We start from the raw sequence: 24,594 nt of genomic DNA, 5'->3' as shown, positions 1-24,594 counted from the left end.
GGTTATTGGGAAGTGTACAGACGTTTTCAGGGGGATTTTTTTGGTTGGGGGGGGGGAGAAGTTGAGGGGGGTTACGTGGGAGGATCTTTCTATGGAGGAATTTTCTGTGGGGGAAGAGAATATCAATGAAGGGAGTGCAGGATTTCCTAGCATAATTTAAAAAAAAACAATGACAAAATAAATATGAAAAGTTTTTTCAACTGAAAGTAAGGAGCAGGATTAAAACTTAAAACAAACAGAAATTATGACGCATATGAGGGTTTCACCTCCTTGTAATACCTCGCTCTTTACGCTAAAGTATTTTTAGTCATTTCAACTATTTATTCTATGGCCTTTGTGATTCAGGGGTTATTCTTAAGGAATTTGGACAAAATTTAAGCTTTAGTGTAAAGAGCGTGGTATTGACGAGGGGGTGAACCCCCTCATATACGCAATAAAAACATACAAATATACAAGTTCGTTAAGTAAGTTAATTCCTAAGTTATGTATATTTTTTACTAATGAAAACATTTGTAAAAAAATTGAAGTTCTAGTTGCCTTTTTAAGTCATCAAAAAACTGGAGGGCAACTAGGCCTCCTCCCCCACTCCTTTTACTCTCAAAATCTTCCAATTAAAACTATGAGAAAGCCATTTAGCCAAAAAAATTAATATACAACTTTTGTTTTAGTTATTTATATGCAGAGCCAAAATCAAAACATAGCCTACATTATTTCAAAAACGTCCAGAAATTAAATATAAAAAAAAAACAAGTTTTTTTAACTGAAAGTAGGGAGCGACATTAAAACTTAAAACGAACAGAAATTACTCCGTATATGTAAGGGGATTGTCCTCCTCAACGTTCTGCTCTTTACGCTAAAGTTTCTTACTGTTTTAAAAAGTATAGTTAAGAGAAAGAGTCAAACTTTAGCGTAAAGAGCGGGACGTTGAGGAGGAAAATCCCCTTACCTATATGGAGTAATTTCTGTTGGTTTTAAGTTTTAATGCTGCTCCTTACTTTCAGTTTAAAAAACTTGTTTCCTTTTTTTATTTAATTACTATTAACATCTCTACATGTAAAATTGAATTGGTAAAGACAAAGCAAGTAATAAAAAAAAATATTGCATAGGAGTTTCGAAAAATTCACCCAGTGTAAAATTCCCCCTGAAAAGTTCTCCCCCTGGAAACTTTCTTCTCCATGGAACAAGAATTCTCCCTGTGGGAAATCTGGCCAGCATAAAATTCTTCCTCCCCACCCTCATCCAAAATATGTATATATACTTCCCAATAACACAATACTATATGTTAACAATGGGTAAATTTTATAACTTAAAGACCTTTCCCAGGGGCTGTAAGGGGTCACTCCAGAGGTATAGTTACTGGGCCTTTCACCTATAGTAGACAAAATAGCCATCACTTAATTTTGGGAAAAGGGGGTGTGGTAGGGGGCCTAGTTGCACCCCAATCTTTTGTATCCCTCAAAACAAGCATTAAAACTTTTAATCTCTGTTTGAATGAGCCCTCTCCCAGTGTTTTAGGACCATTGGGTTGATACAATCAAACCTGGGGGGGGGGGGAAAGGACAAACAAATAAACATGCATCCATGATCATTGTTTTGGCAAAACATTAAAAATTCCACATTTTTGCAGAGAGGAGCTTGAAACCTCTACTGAGGGGTCCTCTGATACGCTGAATCTGATGGTGTGATTTTCGTTATGAAAATCACCCCTTGTTCAAAAATCAGGCAAATCTTCTCAGGCTTGTTGTTTTTGATGGGTAACATTAAACTTAGTAAAACATATATTTTTGGAATCAGCATAAAAATCCTATTCTTTTCATATTAACTATTGGCATCAAAATTTGTTTTTTAAGATTTTTGGTTACTATTGAGCTCTGTTGCTCCTTACCTACAGTTTGTTACCAAGAACTGTCTAATATATTGACTGGAACATAGGCCATTTTCTTAATTACAGGCAGTCTGCTTCTAATCTTGAACTTGAGACATATAAACTAGGTATAGATGATTAAGATTGGCTGATAGTCTAGTTGAGATCAGCTGACTGCAATCTTCAATAAGTTTGCTTTTCAATATTAAAATTTAGAGAAAATTTACCCTTATAGCCCAACCTATTTAAATATAATATTGTGCTCCAAGCCTCTTGTCTTTAGTTTGAATCTCTCCAAATTAAGTCTGTCTACGATTTAAATACTTTTTTATAACTTCAATACCCTTTATCAATGATTACCTTATGTTTTCCAAGATTAAGTCTAAGCTTTGTCTCAGATTAATTTTACTCATCTTTAATTTTACTCATTGTAACTGGTTTTACAATCAACCTAACATTAGGAAAAACAACAAGTAAATATATTACTAAGGCTATAAATGGGTCTATTAAAGAAGGGGCGTTTCAGGATAATGACTATTAGGTTGAAAAGGGGGATAAAATAAGGAATTTAATGGTATCATTTTTATTGCATGTTGGTTTTGTAACATGAGACGATTGGTGTGAGGGGAGTAGGATGGGTATGAATTTTGACAAGCCCAATCTTAACCATGGAAAAGATCATATTAGCAATCTAAAAAGGTCCCTCTTTTTGTTCCAGAATGTTCTGTTTGGTAGAGCTGCTACTCTACCCATTTACCAAAAATTCACTCTGACACCTTGGCCCCTAAGTAACTTTTCTACACAACTGATTGATTTGCTAACCCTAGCCTATAAATAAACTACTACTTAATTCCTTTTTTCAGTTGAGGCTCAGGAAAAGAATCAAACATGGATTATTTCTCCCTTCGAAGCTCTCACCATGGATAAGTCATTCTGTCATAATTACATTTTAGTTTTCTAGGGGGCTGAATATAGGCTAGCCCCAGGTTTGGGGAAAACCCCCATTGCTCAAATCATTGGCTAATCTTGGAAAAGTGTGTTGATGAAAATATATATATATATATATATATATATATATATATATATATATATATATATATATATATATATATATATATATATATATACATATATACATATATATATATATATATGTATATATATATATATATATATATATATATATATATATATGTATATATATATATATATATATATATATATGTATATACATATATATATATATATATATATATATATATATATATATATATATATATATATATATATATATATATATATATATATATATCCTAAACATACAAAATAATGGTATGTTCATTTTGACAGAAGTTGTTTCTCAATAAGTAAGTGATTAGCTGGAATGTATTAACCATATGCAATGATAAAAAGGGTAAAAATCTGGTTTTGAGGCTTCTTGCTATCTTGAAAAATAGTATTTTGGGGGTATGAAACTTTCATGAATCGATTATGGGCCTAAGAAATACCCAAGGGAAGTACTGCCAAGTACTATGCCTCTTATATTTATTTCTAGGGATCAGGAGATTGCATAAATGACATATCCATGCCTATCTGAATTTTAACTTTAAACATTTATATTAACTTTGAGTTTTCAATGCCACTTTCATTTGCTTAATTTTGAGAAAGGCAATTCCTATTATTTCAGTAGAAGTTTAAGTCAAATCAAGAGCTGTTTTTTTTTTTGTTTTTTTTTATACATTTAAGAAACAATTTTGCAGATATTTAAAACCCTATAAATTGGGATTTAGAAAATTTATGAGGCTCAAAATGCTTTTCTTATACATTATTCAAGCAGAAGATTTATTATGCAATTTTTTACTTTGTAAAACAAAGATTATTAAAGGTCATCAAAGGTCAGTGCTATGTGGAAGGAGAAGGTGTAGATATAGGTGCTTCAATTCATCTTCCCAGAAGATTATTAAGGATGTTGATGCATTTCTGGAGTTCCATTCACCGAACTCCACTACTTTCCAAACCCTCTGAACTAGAATTTTACCCTTACAATTATCAATGCACTGTTAGTCAGTAGTAGAGGCTAACCATCACGCAAACCTCAAGTTCAAATCTGCCTGGTTTTAAACATGAGATCTTAAAGTTGGAACAATGTAGCACATCTAAATCATAGATAGATACTATCTAGGGTGTATACAATCCAAGCCAAACGTTTTGAAGTAGAATAATTGTATTTAAATAGGATAGGCAAAGATAACCTCTGTCCTAGCCTAAAAGTAAAAAAATAAGTTCTCACTGTGGGGGAAAGGTAATGAAAACATCAGAAGATTGCCATTTTTTACTTTGTTCCTGGATTTGACAAATACTATTGAAAAGAAAGTACGAAAAGTAAAAACTAAAGCAAAAAGAGCAAACAGGAACACTTCAATTGCAACTTTGTTTTTGGTTACTATGACTCTGATAGAATTACAACTTTGTCTGAGAAAAATGATTGATTAGATGCTATTGATGTTGAGCTAGAATTTTCGAAAGCTTTTGATTTTTGGAAATACATATGCTATTTACAAGGCTGGTTTTTGGCCGCCCACACCCTTTCCAGATTGAAAACCAGAGTTTTGCTTGACTACATGAAGTAATAAGATCTGGTTTCGACAACCATCCAGGAATGAGTCCTTTTAGACATGTTGCAAAGGAACGATTTTATTTGCAGCAAAACGGATGGCAAGTCAAATTTCTACATAGTCCAAATTTAAACAGATCACAATCTTGTTTTGATTTGACTTGAGTAACTTCTGAAGGAGATTGAAAGGGGTGCTGATTTCATCCAGAGTTGAATCTACTGATGCATCAAATAGGGCTTGGTCGATTTTCTATAAGTCAGGTCTCTGTCAAGGTAGCCTTCTGAAGAAGCAGCGGGTATACTTTGATCACTAAAAGATGGCAAAGTGGTTGAACTGGCTTTGGGAAGTTGATCAGAAAACTGATAATCAAACATAATCTTTGCTGTATCATCTTTCAAATCTTACAATACTGCAATGTGGTCCAAGTTGAAATTTCGTGAGGATGTATGAATATACAAAAAATTAAACGTTTTTATCTAAACAATTCAATAAATCACTCATTATGCCTTTAACTAGTAATGTATTACGTAAAACAACTGAAAGTAAGGACATTTTTTCAACTAAACGTAAAGAGCAATATTATTCTGTATATGAGTGGGGGTGCTCCTTCCTCATTACCCCACTCTTCACGCTAAAGTTTTTTAGCCCTTTTGAATTAGCTTCTGATTCTAATTAAACTGCTCTTGTGCTTAAGGAGTCATTTTAAAAACCAGGATAAGAGATCAAACTTAAACATAAAGAGTGGGTATTGCGGAGGGGGCAGTCCCTCTCATCCTTATATATGGAAAAATTCTGTTTGTTTTAAGTTTTAATGTTGCTTCTTACTTTCAGTCGAAAAAACTTGTTTTTCTTTTGTAATTTCTGATCGTATTTTGAAAATCTATTCCTCCACAAAAAATTCCTCCATGGAAAAGTCCCCCCCCCCCAGGGAAATTAACCTGAAAACCCATTATCCCTGTAAATTCCCTCGGAAAATTTCTTGCAGACACAACTCATGCTGGAAGCCCCCCCCCCCCTATGTGGTAAATTTTTCCTGGAAATCCCTCCATTACCGTAGAAAATTTTCCCATGTAGAATTTCTCTCACAAAAAATCCCCCTCCCCATGGAAAGTCCTCCAGAAAATTCGATCCATGCTGAAAATTTGCACAGTAAAATTCTCCTAGAACATCTCCATGTGTAAAACTGAGTTACCAAAAAGAAATTAAGACGAATAAAACGAATTTTCATAAACGGGTTCTGGCAAATTCTCTGTATAATTTTTTTTTTTGGAAAGTTCATCCCTTGAAATTTCCATCCCAGCAGAAAATTCTCTCAGTAGAAAAGCCCCCCTCACAGATATATGTCAGTATTTTGCCCAATAACAAATACTTTATATGAACAATATGCAAATTTCATAACTTGTAGCTCTTTCCTGGGGGGCGGGCTGTAGGAAGGGGGTCATGTCATACCCAAAGTCTATGCTGAATCAGATGAATCTTTTAAAATTTTGATCAGATGACTTTGGGGGAAAAGGCTGTGGGAGGGGGGGGGGCTAGTTGCCCTCAAATATTTTTGGTCGCTTAAAAATGTCACTAAAACTATTCATTTCCGATCAAGTTTTAACTAAAGTAAGGAGGAACATTCAAACAGAAAACGCACGGAAATTTTTCCGTATATGAAAGATCCTGTCCCCTTAATGCCCCGCTCTTTACGCAAAAGTCTTTTTTATTGTTTTAAAAAGTAGAGTTGTGAGGAAGAGTCAAACTTTAGTGCAAAGAGCAGAGTGTTGAGGAGGGGACAGTCCCTTTTATCTACGGAATAATTTTTGTTCGTTTTAAGTTTTAATGTCACTCCCTACTTTCAGTTAAAGAAAAACTTGTTTTTTTTTTATTTATTTAATTGTATACAAGAACCCAGTTCTACAACGCAAGATAACTGAAATAAAGGATCTGACTGATTGTTATTAAAGTCTACTGGTAGATGCACACTAATACATACAGATGAGTCTTAATTAGTGTTATAGTTGGTATTACTTTCACAGCTAAGTAATAATAATTAACTTCAAGAAGAACTAAAACGTAGAACTGAATTCACAAAAGTAGCAAGCTCACAAGAGGATTGGCCTTGGTTTTTCAGTTGTCGAGCAGGTACAGAATAGGGAGTCATGTCCTTAAGCTCAAATATGTTCAGACCACATTTAGTAATAAAATATTACTGAGACAAATCACACTAAACCCAAAACACATTGAGGTTGTGTCTTGTCAGAAAGTAGACTTAAAATTTTCTAGAATTACTGGACTGTAGAATTTTGACATGTGGGCATCTCAACTTCTGACGAAGGCCTGAACACCAAGAGACATGACTATATTATTGCTAGGGGAGATACATTGGCTAAATACATTGCCGAAAGATAATTTGTTTTGTAGTATACTCTTGTTTAAGAAGGTCGTCTGTCCGAAACAGATATGGGATGATATCCTGGTTCTCGACCAGTCTATACATCATTAATGCCCCCTCCTTCTGACGTATATTTATTGGTATTTTATTTGTTTGATTAGCAGTGTTATTTCTAGCTTACCTGTGTTCCTTTCCTTTACTCTCTACAATGTCTGGAGATAGCACTAAACTATATAAAAATGTTAATAGTTTTGCCTATTTTTTTCAATTAGCATTATAAACGAAGTGGTGTAGAAAATAATTGGCCGACTTTTGTGTATAGCTTAGGACTATGCCAGTGTATTCGGGAGGGGGGGGGGGTCTGTAATGTGGTTATAGTGGAAGCAACTGAGATAATCCAATGAATAGAATTTTTTGGAATGTAACGATGCAAGGATTGTTTCACAATGTTTCGCTAATACAAATGGATAAGCTACACGAATTTAAGAAGGTACTTGAATAACTTTTTTCCCAGTCTTCAAACCATGATTAGAATATTGGAAGACATGGAAATGATACTGGTCAAATAGGGCTCGGAAACGTTGCCACTTCAAAATCCAGACGAAGATTTGCTAAACTTTCTCTAGAGGAATTGTCTGCAAATAAATCTAGGTACCCGTTTCACTGACTGTATGTCAAACAACGAGCTTTAAAGAAGGAGTTTTCTTGCACATTCTAGGACTAAAATAAAAGAAAGGTTGAGATTGGTAGGAAGCATTTTCTGGATGAAGGATGACATATTGCCAAAGATTGTACTTTTTGGGCATCAATCTGGGGACAAACCAAAAGCAGGATTTTTTTCAAATGGGCTTCAAAGAGGTCATGAGGAAGGATTTAAAGAAAATTGGGACTTCATAGGGTAGGGTAAAGAGAGAAGTTTGGAATAAATTGGGGGGGGGGAGAAGTAGCAAGCGCAGCTGTTTGGTCTTCAGGTTGCTTGGTAGAGCAGTGAGTTTTAGCAGTTGTATTAGTATAAACTGTAATTTCCTTTAGCCTCAGTTTGCTAATTGCAAACCCGAAATTTTTTGTGGGCGTGAGAATTGTGAGACAGGGCGTAAAAGTTCAAGTGAAGTTCATGAGTCGCAGATGTTGCGACACATCTAGGGCCTCCGCACTAGAGGTCTAGTTTCATCTGCTATGTAAGTATTTATGCATCGAGATTATTATCATTTTTTTGGCTATCTTGAGAAGCCATTGAGTTAGTCAAGTAAAAATTTCAAAAACAGATATTTTGTCCTATTTATATCCTAGGGAGATATTTTGATGTGAACAGATCCTCATGAAAAAATCTTGCGTTAGCTGAATAAAACCTTAAGTTAATGTATAACCCAAATCTAAGCTTTATATTTGGGGTTTTATTGCCCAGCTTGGTACAACTAGGGAAGTTTGGCATCATGGCTTAGGCAAATTTTGTTTTGGGAAGGGAAACAGCAATAATAATACACTACTGCAATTTTGTAATTGCAGTAATTAAGTTATAATCAATAGGGAATTAGCTCATAAAATGGATCATACGTTAACATGGCTCTTATATGATAGTACTGTAAATGTAAATCATTGGTAATATTGTAAATTAAAAGCCGGCAGGACAAGTGCAGGACACCAGGGGCGTAATTTTCTATGGGATAGGGGAAGTAACTGCCCCTACCAGACCTCGGTTTGTCAACCGAGTTAGTACCAAGGGCCACAGCGTGCCCTCTCCCCCCAGCTGAAACTTAGTTTCTTCCAAAATCTTGTCAAAACTAAAATAAAACTGCATAATTCAAGCATCAACAGAAACAAATCAGTTTTTAGTATATATTTACCTCTATAGTACAATAAGTTACCTTTATATAGTGCTATAAGTACCTTTAAAAGCTATGCAGCGTTTCACGATAGAAACACCGATGTTACTTTTTTTTTAGTTTTCTAATATTCCAGACTATGTTTTCAGGTCACGAGCCAATTTATCGTGTCAAATCAAGAAATTGGAGTGTAAACTGGAGGAAACTTTAAATATGAACTGGATAACTTGGCTTAGCTCTTTGTTGCTATCTAACACTTTCAGTCTAGTGATCGGCATCAATCAAGTGATCGTTTTTTATTGAATGTACCAAAACTGATGTCAAGGTCCGGAAACTGGTGCTGGCACAAGAAGCACCGGTTTACCCCTTTCCTCTCCAACCAGTAGCTCTCGACTTCTTTTTTAGAGTACCCCCGCCATCTCTTTCCCCAGATTCTCCCCAAAGTATTGATGATCATTTCTAATAGATTTACCCCCCTTCTGCCAAGCTGCTACTTCTTTTCATGGATGCTACTACTCCTAATACTGGGAGTCGAAATTCCCTGGTACACCCCTTCCGGTCACCCTACTACTAGGCAAATTAATCTTGAGCCTATCTATAGTACTCCCATCTATACTAAATCTGATAAACCTCAGCCACCCCCAGAAATTGTCCATAGACGTTCTCGCCCTCAATCTCCTTTTTCAAATCGTTTGGCAGATAAAACGGGTGTTTCTGCTACTCATAGTAGTAAAAATCAGAATAATAAATTACCTTACCATTTCCCTAGGTTGTTATTAGGCAATAGAAAGCCTTAATTTTGAAAAACTTTTTGAGCTTGAAATTATGGCAAATAACCTAGCATCAGATTATTTTTGTATAAACAAGTTTCAGCCCAAAAACCTAGATACTCTGAAGATGGCTTATTTTAATGAGTTAAACCCACACTTTGGTAAAAAAAAAAGGAGGGGAGGGGTAATTGTTTTTTTGGACGACAAGAATAAAGTTCCAGAAATTAGCGAGTATGATGAAATAAATGAATTAAATTTAAGCCAAAAGTTCTACCACTCCCACAAACTAATATCACTGTTGTTTTTTTTTTTATTCACCCGGCCAAAAATTGGAGCAGCGTAAATATTTCTTGGAAAAACTCCATGCATCGCTTGATTACCTCCAATCTAAACATCCAAACGCTGGGATCTTACTGACTGGTAATGGAAATGAACTAAACACAAGCTGTCTTTGTCGGGAAGCTAATTTAAAACAAATTGTTAATATCCCGACAACAAAAGGTGGTACTTCCGTTGACATAATTTGTACAAAAATGCATGAATTCTATCAAAAACCCAATTCCATCCCCCCAATTGGTGGGAGTTACCATTTTACCTTTTCGCTAAATCCGACACAAGGTCGTGTCCGCAAGTATAAATTTGATTAATTTAAGTATCAACCAATTACTGATAGTGTTCTGCTCAATTTTGGGAGAATGACTTTCAGAAGAGCAATGGGAAGGTGTATTCGCTGCCGACGAATCAAATAAGAAAGCCAAAACTTCCAAGAAAAGCTTATGAATAATTATTTTATTCCATTTTCCAAGGCCAAAAAAAGAAAATATTTTCTAATGATAAACCGTATATAAATGATACAATAAAAAGTTTAATCCAATAAAAATGAAGACGGTTTCACATAGGAAAAACAGAATAAGCTAACCTGCTAAGAAAATTTCTAAAGAATCAGATTCGGAAAGCTTCAGTCCAGTATTACCATAATAGAGTAAATGAACTCTTTAAAGCACGACCGAAGCAGTGGTATAATGTAGTCAAGAAAATCAGTAGTAAAACAGCCAAAAATATTGACTTTAATATTGATGTTCCCCCCTGAAACTACAGCTAATTCACTAAATACACATCTTGCCGCTATTATACGAACCCTCCCTCCACTTTCATGCAATATTCCCTGTCCCCTAGCACCAGAACAGTTTATCCCAGTAATACAAGCTTTAGATGTTGAGGCGAAAATACGTAAACTAAAGAGAACTTCAATATGTCCGCTTGATATTCCAATTGATTTAGTAAAAGCATTTTTTGATGAATTATCAAAACCTTTATCGAATATTTTTAATACAATAACTAGAAGTGGTTCATTCCCTAAGTGCTGGAAAAAAGGATTTAGACCACCAATTCAGAAGAAAGGTGTTAGTTTGGATTTTTGTGTAGTCCGACCAATTACCTTATCACCAATATTCTCTACACTTTATGAGAGCCTCGCAGCAGATCAAACAATTCGTGGTAACGAACTGTAAGGAGCGATCCGGCTCAAAAGTAACCGTAGCTCTAAAAAACGGAATGTTGACACCAATAGGTACACTAAAAGAATCTGATTTTTATGCTGATTTTAAATATATAAGTTTTATCAAGTTTTTGTCTCACTCATCAAAAATTACGAGCCTGAGAAAATTTGCCTTATTTTCGAAAAAAAGGGAAACACCCCCTAAAGTCATAGAATTTTAATGAAAATCACACCATCAGATTCAGCGTATCAGAGGGTTCTACTGTAGAGGTTTCAAGCTCCTATCTGTAAAAATGTGGAAATTTGTATTTTTTGCCAGAAGAAAGATCGCGGATGTGTCTTTATTTGTTTATTTGTTTGTTGTTGTTTTTTCCAGGAGTGATCGTATCGACCCAGGGGTCTTGGAATGTTGCGAGAGGGCTCATTCACACGGAAATTGAAAGTTCTAGTGCCCTTTCTAAGTGACCAAAAGATTGAAGGGTTACTAGGCCCCCTCCAATGTTCATTTTTCCCCAAAGTCACCAGATCAATATTTTGTCATAGCCATTTTGTTCAGCATAGTCGAAAAATCCAATAACTATGTCTTTGAGGATGACTTAATCCCCCACAGTCCCCGGGGAAAGGGCTGCAAGTTATGATTTTTGTCCATTGTTTACATATAGTATTTTTTATTGGGAAGTATACAGACGTTTTTAGGGGTTTTTTTTTCTAAAGGGGAAAAGTCGGGGAGAGAGTTTTACTTGGGAGGATCTTTCCGTTGAGGAATTTTTCATGGGGGGACAGAATTTTCCATGAAGGGGGTGCCAGATATTAAAAAAACTATCAGAAATTAAATAAAAAAAACAAGTTTTTTCAACTGAGAGTAAGGACCAGCATTGAAACTTAAACGAACAGAAATTATTACGTATATGAGGGGGTTTGCCCCCTCTTCAATACCTCACTCTTTACGCCAAAGTTTTTTTTTAGAACTTTCAAAAGAACCATTAACGCCAAAATTACCTGGTCATTCTCCTAGATACTGTATATAAACTACTTGACTAGCCAGATACCTGGCTCAATCTCCTTTTAATTGACCTCCAAACGGCTTTTGGTCTTGATAGTCATAACTTTTTTGTTGAGAAATTGCTGAACGAATTTAAAGTACCTCATTTTCTAGTCAGTATTATTGCATCTTTTCTGTCAAATAAGATTCAAGTTCTTAGGTACAAAAATGTTTATTCTGATTCACTCCTTATTTCTTGTGGAGTTCCGTAGGGTACGCTTTTAGGTCCTTCACTATTTTTGGTATTGATTAACAATCTTTGTAATGAGTCAGCTGATCGATGAAAGTTGTGGATGACATGTCATTGCTCGAAGAAACATTAAGAAGTGCAGAAGAAACATTAAGGTTATTGCAATGGAAATTCTCGAAGACATTGTAAGTGAAGTAGTCTAGTCGAAATTGAAAGTGAATTCCCATAAATCTAATATTATGACCCTCAGTTTTCTTAAATCAAAGCCAACATTTACAACTCCAATACCTAATGAAACAATCACTACAAAAACTAAACTCTTAGGGGCCACACTGACTAGCGGTTTGAAGTGAGAGGCCCACATTTGCTGTATTGTTAAACAGGCTAGTGCATGTCTGTCTCTCCTTAAGCTATTTTCACAATTTTCATGCCCATAAGCGCATACCCTGCCTTTACATATCTTTTATTCGTCCACTGCTTGAGTATGCTTCTCTCGGTGTGGAATTTTGGCCTTACGGTGGATCAGTGCGATAGGGTAGAATTTATCCAGAAGAGAACCCTGAGAATTATTTACGGTCAGGGCAAAGTGCCGTACAATCTCCTCCTTAAGGAAATCCGCCTCCCTACATGTGCAGCCCGACGTGTTACTCTTTGCATTAATTTTGGGAATAATCTGCGTCGTAACCAAGCTTTAAATGTAAACTCCCAGCCCCCTCATTGCCCTCCAACGCCCAGTTGGAGGACCGGGATAAAAACAGTTTATCCCGGTCAAAGGCACAAAAAACTGTTCTAAATCCTATTAATGCAAAAACTGAGTGTTTGAAAAAGAGCTTTGTGCAAGCTTTCGTTTAAATCATAAATAAATGAAAATTATAATGTATCATGCTAATGTGCATCGCTGTATGTTTTTCAATGTACTTATGTTTATATATATATACATATATATATATGTGTATATATATATATATATATATATATATATATATATATATATATATATATATATATATATATATATATATATATATATCAAACAGTTCGTGGTAACGAACTGTAGTAAGGAGCGACCCGGCTCAATAGTAACCAAAACTCTAAAAAATGGAATTTTTATATCAATAGATATATCAAAAGAATCGCATTTTAATGCTGATTTTAAATATATAAGTTTAATCAAGTTTAGTCTTACCCATCAAAAGTTACGAGCCTGAGAAAATTTGCCTTATTTTAGAAAATAGGGGGAAACAACCCCTAAAAGTCATAGAATCTTAACGAAAATCACACCATCAGATTTAGCGTATCAGAGAACCCTACTATAGAAGTTTCAATCTCCTATCTACAAAAGTGTGGAATTTTGTATTTTTTGCCAGAAGGCAGATCACGGATGCGTGTTTGTTTGTTTGTTTGTTTGTTTGTTTTTGTTTGTTTTTTTCCCAGGGGTGATACGTATCGACCCAGTGCTCCTAGAATCTTGCAAGAGGGCTCATTCTAACGGAAATGAAAATTTCTAGTGCCCTTTTTAAGTGACCAAAAAATGTGACTAAAAAGTGACCTTTTTAAGCACCTAGGCCCCCTCCCACGCTAATTATTTTCACAAAGTCACCAGATCAAAATTCTAAGATAGCCATTTTATTCAGCGTAGTAAAAAAAAACTTATAACTATGGCTTTGGGGACGATTTACTCCCCCACTGTCGCCGTGGGAGGGGCCACAAGTTACAAACTTTGACCAGTGCTTACATATAGTAATGGTTATTTGGAAGTGTACAGACGTTTTCAGGGGGATTTTTAGGTTGGGGGGGGGTTGAGAAGAGGTGAATATGTTGGGGGAACTTTCCTTGGAGGAATTTGTCACAGGGGAAGAAAATTTTCATGAAGGGAGCGCAGGATTTTCTAGCATTATTTAAAAAAATACAATGAAAAAATAAATATGAAAAAGTTTTTTCAACTGAAAGTAAGGAGAAGCATTAAAACTTAAAACGAACAAAAATTATTACGCATATTTTGGGCTCACCTCCTCCTAATACCTCGCTATTTACGCTAAAGTATTTTTAGTAATATCAACTATTTATTCTACGGCTTTTGTGATTCAGGGGTCATTCTTAAGAAATAGGGACAAAATTTAAGCTTTAGTGTAAAGGACGAGGTACTGACGAGGGGTCGTACCTCTTCGTATACGTATTAAAAACATGAGAATACAAAAGTTCGTTACGTATGCTAATTTGCAAGTTACGTATATCTTTTACTAATAAAAACATTTGTAAAAAAAAATTAAAATTTCTAGTTGCCTTTTTAAGTAACCAAAAAATCGGAGGGCAACTAGGCCTCCTCCCCCTCACCTTTCTTTCTCAAAATCATTCGATCAAAACTTTGAGTAAGCCATTTAGCAAAAAAATAAATATGCAAATTTTTTTTAATTATTCACCTGCGGAGAGCCAAAATCAAAACATGCATTGATTCAAAAACGTTCAGAAATTAAATAAAAAAAAAACAAATTTTTTTAACGGAAAATAAGGAGCGACATTAAAATTTAAAACGAACAGAAATTACTTCGTATATGAAAGGGGATGCTCCCTCATCAACACCCCGCTCTTTACGCTAAAGTTTTGTTTTACTGTTTTAAAAAGTAGAGTTAAGAGAAAGAGTCAAACCTTAGCGTAAAGAGCGGGGCGTTGATGAGGAAGCATCCCCTTTCATATACAAAGTAATTTCTGTTCGTTTTAAGTTTTAATGTCGCTCCTTACTTTCCGTTAAAAAAACTTGTTTTTTTATTTAATATATATATATATATATATATATATATATATATATATATATATATATATATATATATATATATATATATATATATATATATATATATATATATATATATATATATATATATATATATATATATATATATATATATATATATATATATATATATATATATATATATATATATATATATATATATATATATATATATATATATATATATATATATATATATATATATATATATATATATATATATATATATATATATATATATATATATATATATATATATATATATATATATATATATATATATATATATATATATATATATTATATATATATATATATATATATATATATATATATATATATATATAATGTAGGCTACCTGACAGAAAGCAACTAGCTCGGCAGTTTGATCTTGTGAAAGTTTGCTTGTTAACAAAGAATCTTTCATAACACGAAAGAAAATATTAAAAGCAATAAAAGATTGTACTCTGTTTTTGTGACTAACCCTCCGAATGTGAAGAAAATTGATATATCAAAGTGGATTATATGACTAGTGGAATGGAAATTTTGAGAATGAACGAACCTGTTTGTTTCAGCATAGCAAAGTTGTTCCAAACTGTGTCGGTGGGGAAAATGTTATTAATACTTTTTTTTATTGCGTAAAATTTGTCTGAAATTAGAAGATATGAAGTAGAATCTTAGATCTGTCTAGAAGTAGAAAACAGGAGACATGAAATATAATCTTAAATCTGTCTGGAAATAGAAGACAGGAGACATGAAGTGGAATCTTAAATATGCCTGGGAGTAGAAGCCAGAAGACATGAAGTAGAATCTTAAATCTATCTGGGAGTAGAAGACATGAACAAGAATCTTAAATCTGTGTGGAAGTAGAAGACAGAAGATAGATAGTAGAGTCTTAAACCTGTCTGGAAGTAAAAGACAGAAGACATGAAGTAGAATCTTAAATCTGTCTGGAAGTAGAAAATAGAAGACATGAAGTAGAATCTTAAATCTGTCTGGAAGTAGAAGATATGCAGCGTTTAGCGTAGAATGTTGAAAATTGATAGCCTTGTAAAGAACTGTCGCTGAGTCTGATTGTCCTTTCATAAATCGGATTTTTCATCTATTAGGGAAGCATTTTGTATTATTACCATTTTCTCTTCCTAATTGTTATTCCACGTGTTGTACTACTATATAGTATGGGTGAAAATTAAACCTTATTATATACTCAAATATCGTAGTACCTTCAGAGTTATGCTATTCTATCAAGAATGTGGCTACTCTAACTCGTGGGGATGCTAAATATCTATGTTTTAACAATGGAGTGTTTTCAATTGCAAGAAGAAAACACAACAAAAACTTTCTAAAACGAAATGCTAGAGCAAAAGAAAAACTCTAAATTCAAACTTACATCAAAAATAAAATATCCAGAACCACTGACACTAGTAGCAATTATGGCCTGACCCATATTTTCTTTCTGTTTCTGGAATTTTGGAAATTTGACAAAGATGCTGCAGGATTGAAATGAGTTTCAATAACCTTTTTTGAACAAATCTATTCTTAGTTATTTCTTTGTATGAGTTCCGGCACGTCAATCGGTCCCCGTCCCAACGGTTTTTAAAAAATACTGTATTTCATTGAAAAAAACATCTTTTTTTAATATATTTGACTCAGAGTTGATAAACAATAAAGTTGCTGTTCCCTAGCCTTTTAAAAATACATTTTATCCATTCACTCAAATTCTTGTGAATGGGTGACAGTTATGCAGTTTACACATGTATGTTGCTGACAGCTCACGCTTTTTTTTTTCCTAAAAATAAACAAAAATCAGCTAACATAGTTAAAACAGAAAAGTAAGCTTTAAATAACCAGAAAGAACTGTATAAAAAGAAAAAAAAAACATGTATATTTTCAATATTTCTAGTATATCTAAAAATTGCACAATCTAAGTTCCATAAAAACTTGGGGGGGGGGGATTAAACTCTAAAGAATCAGTTGATTCGCAAACTTTGAGGGGATATTTTTTTTAAGATGTAAGACAAGATAAGAAATACTGTCTTTCAAAGTCTAAGGAGAGGAGCATTTTGGGGGTTTTCGATTTTTTAATGACACTGCTAAAGAAAGGTACTTTTCACAACCCTCCCCGTCCCTTCCCAAGTTGATGTCTCTTGTCTGAATAAAGGGTCAAGATGAAGAACTAGTTTTTCACTCTTTTTTCATGTATCACCGCACATTTCACGTGTTGCGACTTATACCGATTTTCTTTTTATTGCAGTTGAACACATTCGAAACTATGGTCAAGCTTGTATGCAGTTTAACTTTTGCGCTTATTATCTTGTCTGCATCTATTAAGTGTCAAAGTTCATTCTCTCCATTCTTACACGCAAAAAATGCTGGACAACCATCAAAATACGGAAACAAAGCTATTAGTGAAAGATGCTTCTGTGAGGTAAAGAACATTGCTTTTAGATTTTCTGAGGTTTGGAGCATAATCATAATATTCTTGGTAAATGAAGTGAAAGGTTAGGCAAGGCTAATTTAAAAGACGATGTAATGAAATAAGATAATAGTTCATTGATAAATGACCACGGTATTACTAGCCAAACTCACGTTCTAAGTCAAATAATTTAAAAATCATAGCATTTGGAATCAAAATAATTAAGAATAAGAGCAATAACTAAAAATACTGATGACTAAAAAAGGATTGCGTGAAATACTAGATTAAAAAATGGAGCTTAAAATATGAAACATTAAAAAAGCTTGAGCCAAAAAAGCATAAAAAATGGGTAAAAAACGGAAATCGCAAAAGAAAAAGCGGTAATAGTAATTGCTACAGTACTCCATTAACTAAAAAAGAGACAAAAGAGCTGCTTTTGGTTCAGTACCTGTATCAAGAATTAAAAAGGTGCTCCAAAATAAAGGCGACAAAACTTTTCTCAAGATCTCCTTATAACATCAAAGAATGGAGAGTATGTTGGAATTGCTATTGAGGCTAATCGCCACACGTGGGTTCTAGTGAGGTTGTGAAATTCGGGGAAATCTTCCCAGTGTGTAAATTGAAGGACTTGGCAAAACGCAAGCAAATTTTGTCCCACCTTTCTTTTAAGGTTATAATGCACTCTGCTTTAAGGAAGAAGAAGTATTGGATATATGTCTATTATAATATATATCATTTATATAATAAAAATTGTATATATATATATATATATATATATATATATATATATATATATATATATATATATATATATATATATATATAAATATATATATATATATATATATATAAATATATATATATATATATATATATATATATATATATATATATATATATATATATATATATATATATATATATATATATATATATATATATATATATATATATATAATGTTTTTAACTACGTAAAACTTGCGAATATACAACATTCTTCGCTGTCCCATTGTCTGTGCATATAAATAGATTATCAGGTTTACCGACTCTTGAACATGCAACATATAATTGTCCATGGGAAAACAATCCGTATTCAGATCTATACCGCATTTTTCTAATGATTGCCCTTGAGCTTTGTTGATGGTGATTGCTAATCGAATATTCTCTGTGTTCCCGTCGTAATTTATATATCCCCCCTTTTGCCTTCCGGTGTCCCTGTTGTAGTTGTGTCCCTGTGTCCTGGTCGCCATTTATATTCTCTATGTCCCGGGTCCTGGTCGTCATTTGTGTCCCGGTGTCCCGGTCTGTAATTTCTCTTTGAGTGTCCCGGTCGTCATTTATATTCCTTGCGTCCCGGTCGTCATTTGTGTCCCGGTGACACGTGTGGCGCGATGCGCCACACCAACAGCTAGTATATATATTTATATATATATATATATATATATATATGTATATATATATATATATATATATATAAGTTGTATGTTTGTGTGTTTGTCCGCACACTTTAGTAAGAGAAATTACCAAAAAAAATTCCAAATCATCTGGGATGGGTAAAGCATTTCAGCAATGCAAACTTATTATTTGGGACGAGTGCACGATGGCACACAAAAAATCGCTCGAGGCTCTGGATCAATCATTGCGAGATTTGTGAGGAAATTCGAAACCCTTTGGCAGCACATTAATATTGCTTGCGGGAGATTTCAGGTAAATATTACCTATAATACCTAGATTAACCCCTGCAGACGAAATGAATGCTTGCCTGAAAAATTCTAATTTATGGGCACACGTAAAGACATTAAAATTAACTACAAATATGCGTGTCCAATTGCAAAACGATGACTCTGGTCAAACATTTTCAGATCAATTGCTGGCAATTGGAAACGGAAAGCTCCCAGTAGACTCAATTTCAGGACGTATACAACTGCCTGCTGAATTCTGTAATTTAGTGACGTCCAAAAATGAATTGGTTGTAAAGGTATTTCCGAATATTCTAACCAATTATAAAAATTATAAATGGCTAAGTGAACGAGCGATTCTGGCAGCCAAGAATAAAGACGTCCAGGAAATCAACAATATTATTTTGACCAAGATTCGAGACCAGGCCGTCCTTTACAAGTCAGTCGACACAGTTCTGGAACCAAATGAAGCGGTTAATTATCCATCTGAATTTTTAAATTCCCTTGATCTCCCAGGGTTTCCACCACACGTGCTACAACTAAAAATAGGCGTACCAGTAATACTGTTACGAAATATCAACCCACCAAAGCTTTGCAATGGCACGCGACTTGTCGTAAAAAAAAAAACAATGGAAAATGTAATAGAGGCAACAATCTTGACAGGGCCTTTTGAGGGTGAGGCTGTTCTTATTCCTCGCATTTCCATGATTCCAACGGATCTGCCTTTTCAATTTAAAAGATTGCAATTCCCAATTCGATGAGCATTTGCAATCACCATCAGCAAAGCTCAAGGGCAATCATTAGAAAAATGCGGTATAGATCTTAATACAGATTGTTTTTTCCATGGACAATTGTATGTTGCATGTTCGAGAGTCGGTAAACCTGACAATCTATTTGTATGCACAGACAAGGGGATAGCGAAGAATGTTGTATATTCGCAAGTTTTACGTAGTTAATTTGTATTGTATATGTATATCTATCTATCTATATAAAAATAAGTTGCATGTATGCATGTTTATTTGTTTGTAAAAAGAGCGTTTGTATATGACGTCATTATAAGTATATAAGGCTTTGTATATGCACAGACAATGGGACAGCGAAGAATGTTGTATATTTGCAAGTTTTACGTAGTTTAAAATATATATATATATATATATATATATATATATATATATATATATATATATATATATATATATATATATATATATATATATATATATATATATATATATATATACTCACAGGTGGGACACAGGGACACAACTACAATGGCGCGTAACGACTTACGCGCGCTCGGGGGGGCTCGCCAGCCAGGTGTTGGTGTGTTTGTGTTTGTCCGCATATGAGGTCATTATAAGTATATAAGGCTTTGCATATGACGTCAAAGGCTTTGTATATGACGTCAAAGGCTTTGTGTATGACGTCATTATAAGTATATAAGAGGGCGATTCAAAGAGAAATTTTAGTATAGATCTTACAATGACAGAAGAAACAGCTGAGGAAGCTGCTCAAAGAGTTAGTTCAAAGAGAAATTTTAGTATAAATCCTACAATGGCAGAAGAAACAGGCGAGGAAGCTGCTCAAAGAGTTAATGCCAAAAGGCTTGCGGCTAATAGAGAAAGTAAGAAAAGAAAGCGTGCCGAGGAATCACAAGAACAGCGTGGAAACAGGCTTGCGTCTCAAAGAGAAATTACCCAAAAAAAATCTCGCCGAGGAATCACAAGAACAACGTGACAACAGGCTAGCGGCTAAAAGAGAAATTACCAAAAAAATCGTGCCGAGGAATCACAAGAACAACGTGAAAACAGGCTCGCGGCTCAAGAGAAATTACCAAAAGAAAGCGTGCCGAGGAAGCTGCTCAAAGAGTTAATTCAAATCGAAATTTTAGTATAAATCCTACACTGGCAGAAGAAACAGCCGAGGAAGCTGCTCAAAGAGTTAATGCCAAAAGGCTTGCGGCTAATAGAGAAAGTAAGAAAAGGAAGCATGCCGAGGAATCACAAGAACAGCGTGAAAACAGTCTTGCGTCTCAAAGAGAAATTACCAAAAAAAATCGTGCCGGGGAATCACAAGAACAACGTGAAAACTGGCTAGCGGCTAAAAGAGAAATTACCAAAAAAAATTGTGCCGAGGAATCGCAAGAACAACGTGAAAACAGGCTCGCGGCTCAAAGAGAAATTACCAAAAGAAAGCGTCCCGAGGAATCACAAGAACAACGTGAAAACAGGCTTGAGGCTCAAAGAGATAATGCCAAAAGAAAGCGTACCGAGGAATCACAAGAGTAACCTGAAAATTATCGCCTGGCATTCAGGTACAGCCCAGTCGATGATTATAGCTTGAGTAGATGTGTTCAAATCGGGACTATGTCTAAAATTTGTCCCTATTACAAGGCCTTGAAATTTAATGGTGAAACAATGGGAATGTGTTGCGTCTCAGGAAAAGTTAAACTTCCTCAACTGGCTGCACCACCAGAGCCATTGAAGACTTTGCTTACTGGAACTACGTCAGAATCTAAGCGTTTTTTGTTAAACATCAGAAAATATAACTCATGTTTCCAAATGACGTCGTTTGGTGCCCAAATCGAAAATCAAGATCAATTTATGCCTACTTTCAAAGTAAAAGGGCAAATTTATCATAGAGCAGGGTCCCTTCTACCATTCTCAGGTGAGAATCATAAATCTTTACAACTGTACTTCATCAGTGATAGCAATTCTGAATTGAATGCACGTTGCAAAATTTCTCCCAACGTTGAAAGGACTATCGTTTCCCAATTGCAACATCTTTTCCACGAAAATAATGATTTAGTGCGCCTATTCAAAACAGCAATCGATTTGATGCCTACTGATACGCATAAAATTGTTATTTCCGCTGACTAAAAGCCTACTGGCCAACATGTGCGTAGATACAATGCTCCAACTATCGACAAAGTGGCAATCGTTATGGTCGGTGATCAGTTTTTACCTCGAGATATTATTCTTCATAAGCGAAACGCGCAGTTGGTAAGAATTGCTGAAACTCATCGATGCTACGACGCCCTACAATATCCTATCATTTTTTGGGATGGAGCCGACAGCTATCACTTTAATAATAAATTGATAGATCCATCCACTAACAAACAAACGGATAAGAAATGCAGCGCAATGAATTATTATTCCTATAGACTAATGATTTGTCACAATGAAGATAATTATATTTTAAAATGCCGTCAATTGTTTCACCAATACATCGTTGATATGTATGCAAAGATTGAATCAGAACGTTTGCTATTTATCTGTCTGAATCAGACAAAGCTCCGCTCTGAACATTACATTCATTTGTGAGATGCAGTTGTAAATGACGGTAATACCACTAACGTTGGAAGATTAACGATTTTACCTTCGTCATATGCTGGCAGTCCCTGTCATATGCATGAATATGCTCAAGATGCTATTGCGTATGTTCGTCTCTATGGTAGTCCAGATTTATTTATTACATTTACCTGTAATCAATCTTGGGACGAGATACAGCAGCTTTTACTTCATTCGATCAAAAATGACATAGCGTTGGCAATTGCGTTGTCCGGAATAGCCGCAACCTTGCTGCCTGGTGGAAGAACTGCTCATTCCGCTTTGAAATTGCCTCTGAATTTGCATTCTACTGTAACTCCCACGTGCAATATTTCCAAATCATCTGGGATGGGTAAAGTATTGCAGCAATGCAAACTTATTATTTGGGACGAGTGCACAATGGCACACAAAAAATCGCTCTAGGCTCTGGATCAATCATTGCGAGATTTGCGAGGAAATTTGAAACCCTTTGGCAGCACATTAATATTGCTTGCGGGAGATTTCAGGCAAACATTACCTATAATACCTAGATAATAAGGCAATATAATAGAGGCAACAATCTTGACAGGGCCTTTTGAGGGTGAGGCTGTTCTTATTCCTCGCATTCCCATGATTCCAACGGATCTGCCTTTTCAATTTAAAAGATTGTAATTCCCAATTCGATTAGCATTTGCAATCACCATCAACAAAGCTCAAGGGCAATCATTAGAAAAATGCGGTATCGATCTTAATACAGATTGTTTTTCCCATGGACAATTGTATGTTGCATGTTCGAGGGTCGGTAAACCTGACAATCTATTTGTATGCACAGATAATGGGACAGCGAAGAATGTTGTATATTCGCAAGTTTTACGTAGTTAATTTGTATTGTATATGTACATCTATCTATCTATCTATCTATATAAAAATAAGTTTTATGTATGCATGTTTGTTTGTTTGTAAAAAGAGCGTTTGCATATGACGTCATTATAAGTATATAAGGCTTTGTATATGCACAGACAATGGGACAGCGAAGAATGTTGTATATTTGCAAGGTTTACGTAGTTAAAAACATATATATATATATATATATATATATATATATATATATATATATATATATATATATATATATATATATATATATATATATATATATATATATATATATATATATATATATATATATATATATATATATATTATATATATATTCACAGGTGGGACACAGGGACACAACTGCAAAGGCGCGTAACGACTTACGCGCGCGGGGGGGCTTTGGGGGTGCGTGAAGCGCCACACCAATAGCTAGTTTTGTATAAACTCATATAAGTAAAATATTCATAATCAATACAAATTTTGGTAGTTTTTTTTTTGGCCAAAATGATCATTCCTTTCCCCTTGAAAGTACCTAAGTTTTTGATGAGGTTGATAGCATTTTGAAACATGTGAGAAAACTAAATGCTATTCTTCCTGAATTACAAGTAGAAGTTTGTTATGGTCGTGCTATGCCCCCCACTAGCTAATGTAGCTCCTCATATTTGATGCATACTATGATTTTATCGCCTTGGCTGCAATTATTTACCCAGAGATCAGATAGTCCGAATAAATACTAGCTTAAATGCTAAGCCACACCCTGACTGAGTCTCGAATTGGGAATTTTATATTACGAATTCTCAGATAATCATCTGCTGATGCTTACAGAATTTTGTGAATTACGCTTTCAATTGAACAGTTCACGAAACAAATTTCACCTTTTTCTTTCAAAAATCTTCATCCTCGGAAATGTTCGAAATTATCTTTAGGTAGTTGGTACTTCGCAAAATTTGAAAAAAAAAAGATTTTTTATCTAGTAACAAGCATAATCTTTTTATGGTCACGCCTTGAAACAAACCAACTGCGATGGGTTTTTCAAGACCGGCTACTCCGAATGAATGCCAGATCAAATGCTACGTTACGACCCCTCTCCCTGATTCCTGTCACTGATTGTGCATTTTTTTATATGGGCTGTATTATGTATTTCCATGTTACCATTTATTGATGTGCGAGGCATTTTATGATCTCTTTGAGAACTTATACAGGAACAGTTACCACTACACTGCACCTGACCTGTGTTGTGATCCAAACAGGCATTTCCATAGTGAAATGATAATTTTTGTAATCATGTTTAATAGCATGTTTTATCTTACAAAAGTGTCTTGATAGTTATTATCTTAAACTG

At 34.4% G+C, this 24,594-nt stretch overlaps 1 protein-coding gene across 6 annotated transcripts in view; it reads left to right on the top strand.

Annotated features, from left to right (window-relative positions):
- LOC136031171 (ero1-like protein) overlaps positions 1-24,594 on the top strand; it is a 79,055-nt gene that overhangs the window by 4,034 nt on the left and 50,427 nt on the right. For 3 of the 6 annotated variants that reach the window (XM_065710558.1, XM_065710524.1, XM_065710532.1), the window contains exons 1-2: positions 12,249-12,364; positions 17,225-17,398. In XM_065710558.1, coding sequence (XP_065566630.1) covers positions 12,344-12,364; positions 17,225-17,398 — 195 coding nt within the window. In that variant the 5' untranslated portion in view covers positions 12,249-12,343. Of the gene's footprint in view, positions 1-12,248; positions 12,365-17,224; positions 17,399-24,594 lie in introns of those variants that run through there. The other 3 variants (XM_065710546.1, XM_065710551.1, XM_065710539.1) reach the window with 1 other exon arrangement.

This window comes from Artemia franciscana, chromosome 1 (genome assembly GCF_032884065.1).
Source record: "Artemia franciscana chromosome 1, ASM3288406v1, whole genome shotgun sequence".
NCBI classification, from domain to species: domain Eukaryota; kingdom Metazoa; phylum Arthropoda; class Branchiopoda; order Anostraca; family Artemiidae; genus Artemia; species Artemia franciscana.
Note: the sequence above shows the minus strand (reverse complement) of the source record. Positions and strands in the feature narration are given on the sequence as shown.